Source organism: Otolemur garnettii, unplaced genomic scaffold (assembly GCF_000181295.1).
Source record: "Otolemur garnettii isolate 467f Iridium unplaced genomic scaffold, OtoGar3 scaffold00011, whole genome shotgun sequence".
NCBI lineage: Eukaryota > Metazoa > Chordata > Mammalia > Primates > Galagidae > Otolemur > Otolemur garnettii.
In genome coordinates this window covers 12,719,223-12,721,130 of record NW_003852406.1, presented here as the reverse complement: position 1 = coordinate 12,721,130, position 1,908 = coordinate 12,719,223, and the positions used below count along the sequence as shown (strand labels likewise).

Here is a 1,908-nt window from a genome sequence, read left to right as displayed (position 1 = left end):
GAGTGAATGCTGGTTTCAGGTCTTCTTTTGAGCTCTCATTAAAAGTAACATGAAAAGTGGTAATTTAGACAACATATTCCAGACGAGCTGAAACTTTGAGGAAGAATTCTCAGTAGAAAAAAAGAAATTTCTTATCTGATGTGTGTTGTCCTATCATGCTAAACTTTGTAATTTAGTACGAGAATGATTTGAATTGATAGAAGAAACAATCAGAAAAAATTTATTTTGGGAATTGTTATTTCATTCAAATAACAGGTTTTACATGGCGCGTTATTTGAGTGTGTTTGTCTTTTAACCCCAGCACTCCACACCCCCAAGTGCGTATGGGTCCGTCAAAGCCTACACCAACTTTGATGCCGAGCGGGATGCTTTGAACATCGAGACGGCCATCAAGACCAAAGGTGGGCCACACGTTTGTCCTCTTGTCAGGGTCTTGTTGAGGCCTTTCTGGTTGTCTCTGTATCCATACGTTGGTCTTTTGAAATTGTCATGGAGCCTTAATGGAGTAAATATAGACCTAGCCACCCCCCACCCCATTACCCTGCCTTCCTTCCTTCTTTCCCTCCCTTTCTCCCCTCTTTCCCTTTTTGTAGAGAAGAAAATCTAAAGCATGAGATGGTATTTTAGCCAAATAGCATAATAGAAGCAAAACAGGCAAAAGAGCAAGGTCTAGTCCCATATCCAGATCTCGCTTTGGGACTGGCTCTTCATGGAGGTATCAGCTCTTCTTCTATAAGAAAGAAGTTGGTCATGGTGGTTCCTGAAAATCTTTCTTGTTCTGAAGCCCTTTGAATTTCATTACATTTGATGGGAAAATTTGCTGCTTTGCTCTTCGATTGATCTAATGAATGAAAAGCCAGACTTTTTTTTTTTTTTTTTTGCCCTTAAGACATCTTCCTCCTTAGGTCTGGAGCTGGTATAAGAAAAGCTGTCAGGGTGAGTAAGGAAGACCAGGAATCAGAAACCCTCCCTTTCTAAATAAAGCAAACAGAGCATTTAGTTGGTTAGGGTTGAGTAAGAACTCGTTTAGGTCATCCTATTGCTTTCTGGTTCTACAAAAGTCGATGTTCCGGCTTTGGGGGGCTTATTGTCAGTAAAGTAGTATTTGGAGTGGCCCCATCCTGCAAATTCTGAAAACATTGCCGTTATGGTGGTGACTTTTGTGATTCTCCCTTTTCACCCCTAGACAGAGCATTTCCTTCATCCTGAGGCTAGAGTGGGAAACAGATGTGACCCAGCGATCAGAGCAGCTGCTGGTTCATGCCCCTGCTGAAGAGCCATGGCATGTTTTTCTCATGTTCTAAGTTACTGATGCACTTTCACAATTCATATACACAGTTGACTGTAAGACTGAGAAGCTGCAGCCGGAGTGACCTGGCAACATAAAGCTAGGGTGATGTGTGTCCTGCTTTATGCTTGCATATTTTCTTTCTTTCTTTCTTTTTTTTTTTTTTGAGACAGAGTGTTGCTATGTCACCCTGAGTGGCATTATTGTAGCTCACAGCAACCTCAAACTCCTAGGTTCAAGCAATCCTCTTGCCTTAGCTTCCCAAGTAAGTGGGACCACAGGTACCTGCCACAAAGCTAGGCTCATTTTTCTATTTTTAATAGAGACAGGGTCTCGCTGTTGCTCAGGCTGGTCTTGAACTCCTGAGCTCAGGCAATCCATGCACCTTGGACTCCCAGAGTGCTAGGATTACAGGCGTGAGCCATTATGCCCGGCTTTATGCCACACATTTACTAATAGTGCCCCTATCACTCTCAGAACTGTCTTATTTTGGAGAAAAAATTGCATCACCACTTTTCCTAACACTCTTTTTTTTTTTTTTTTTTTTTTTGAGACAGAGCCTCAAGTTGTCCCCCTGGGTAGAGTGCCGTGGCATTACAGCTCACAGCAACCTCCAACTC

The 1,908-nt window shown here is 42.5% G+C and overlaps 1 protein-coding gene across 2 annotated transcripts in view; it reads left to right on the top strand.

Annotated features, from left to right (window-relative positions):
- ANXA2 (annexin A2) overlaps positions 1 to 1,908 on the top strand; it is a 46,469-nt gene that overhangs the window by 14,458 nt on the left and 30,103 nt on the right. For both annotated transcript variants that reach the window (XM_003784395.2, XM_012801876.1), the window contains one exon: positions 302 to 401. In XM_003784395.2, coding sequence (XP_003784443.1) covers positions 302 to 401 — 100 coding nt within the window. The remainder of the gene's footprint in view (positions 1 to 301; positions 402 to 1,908) is intronic.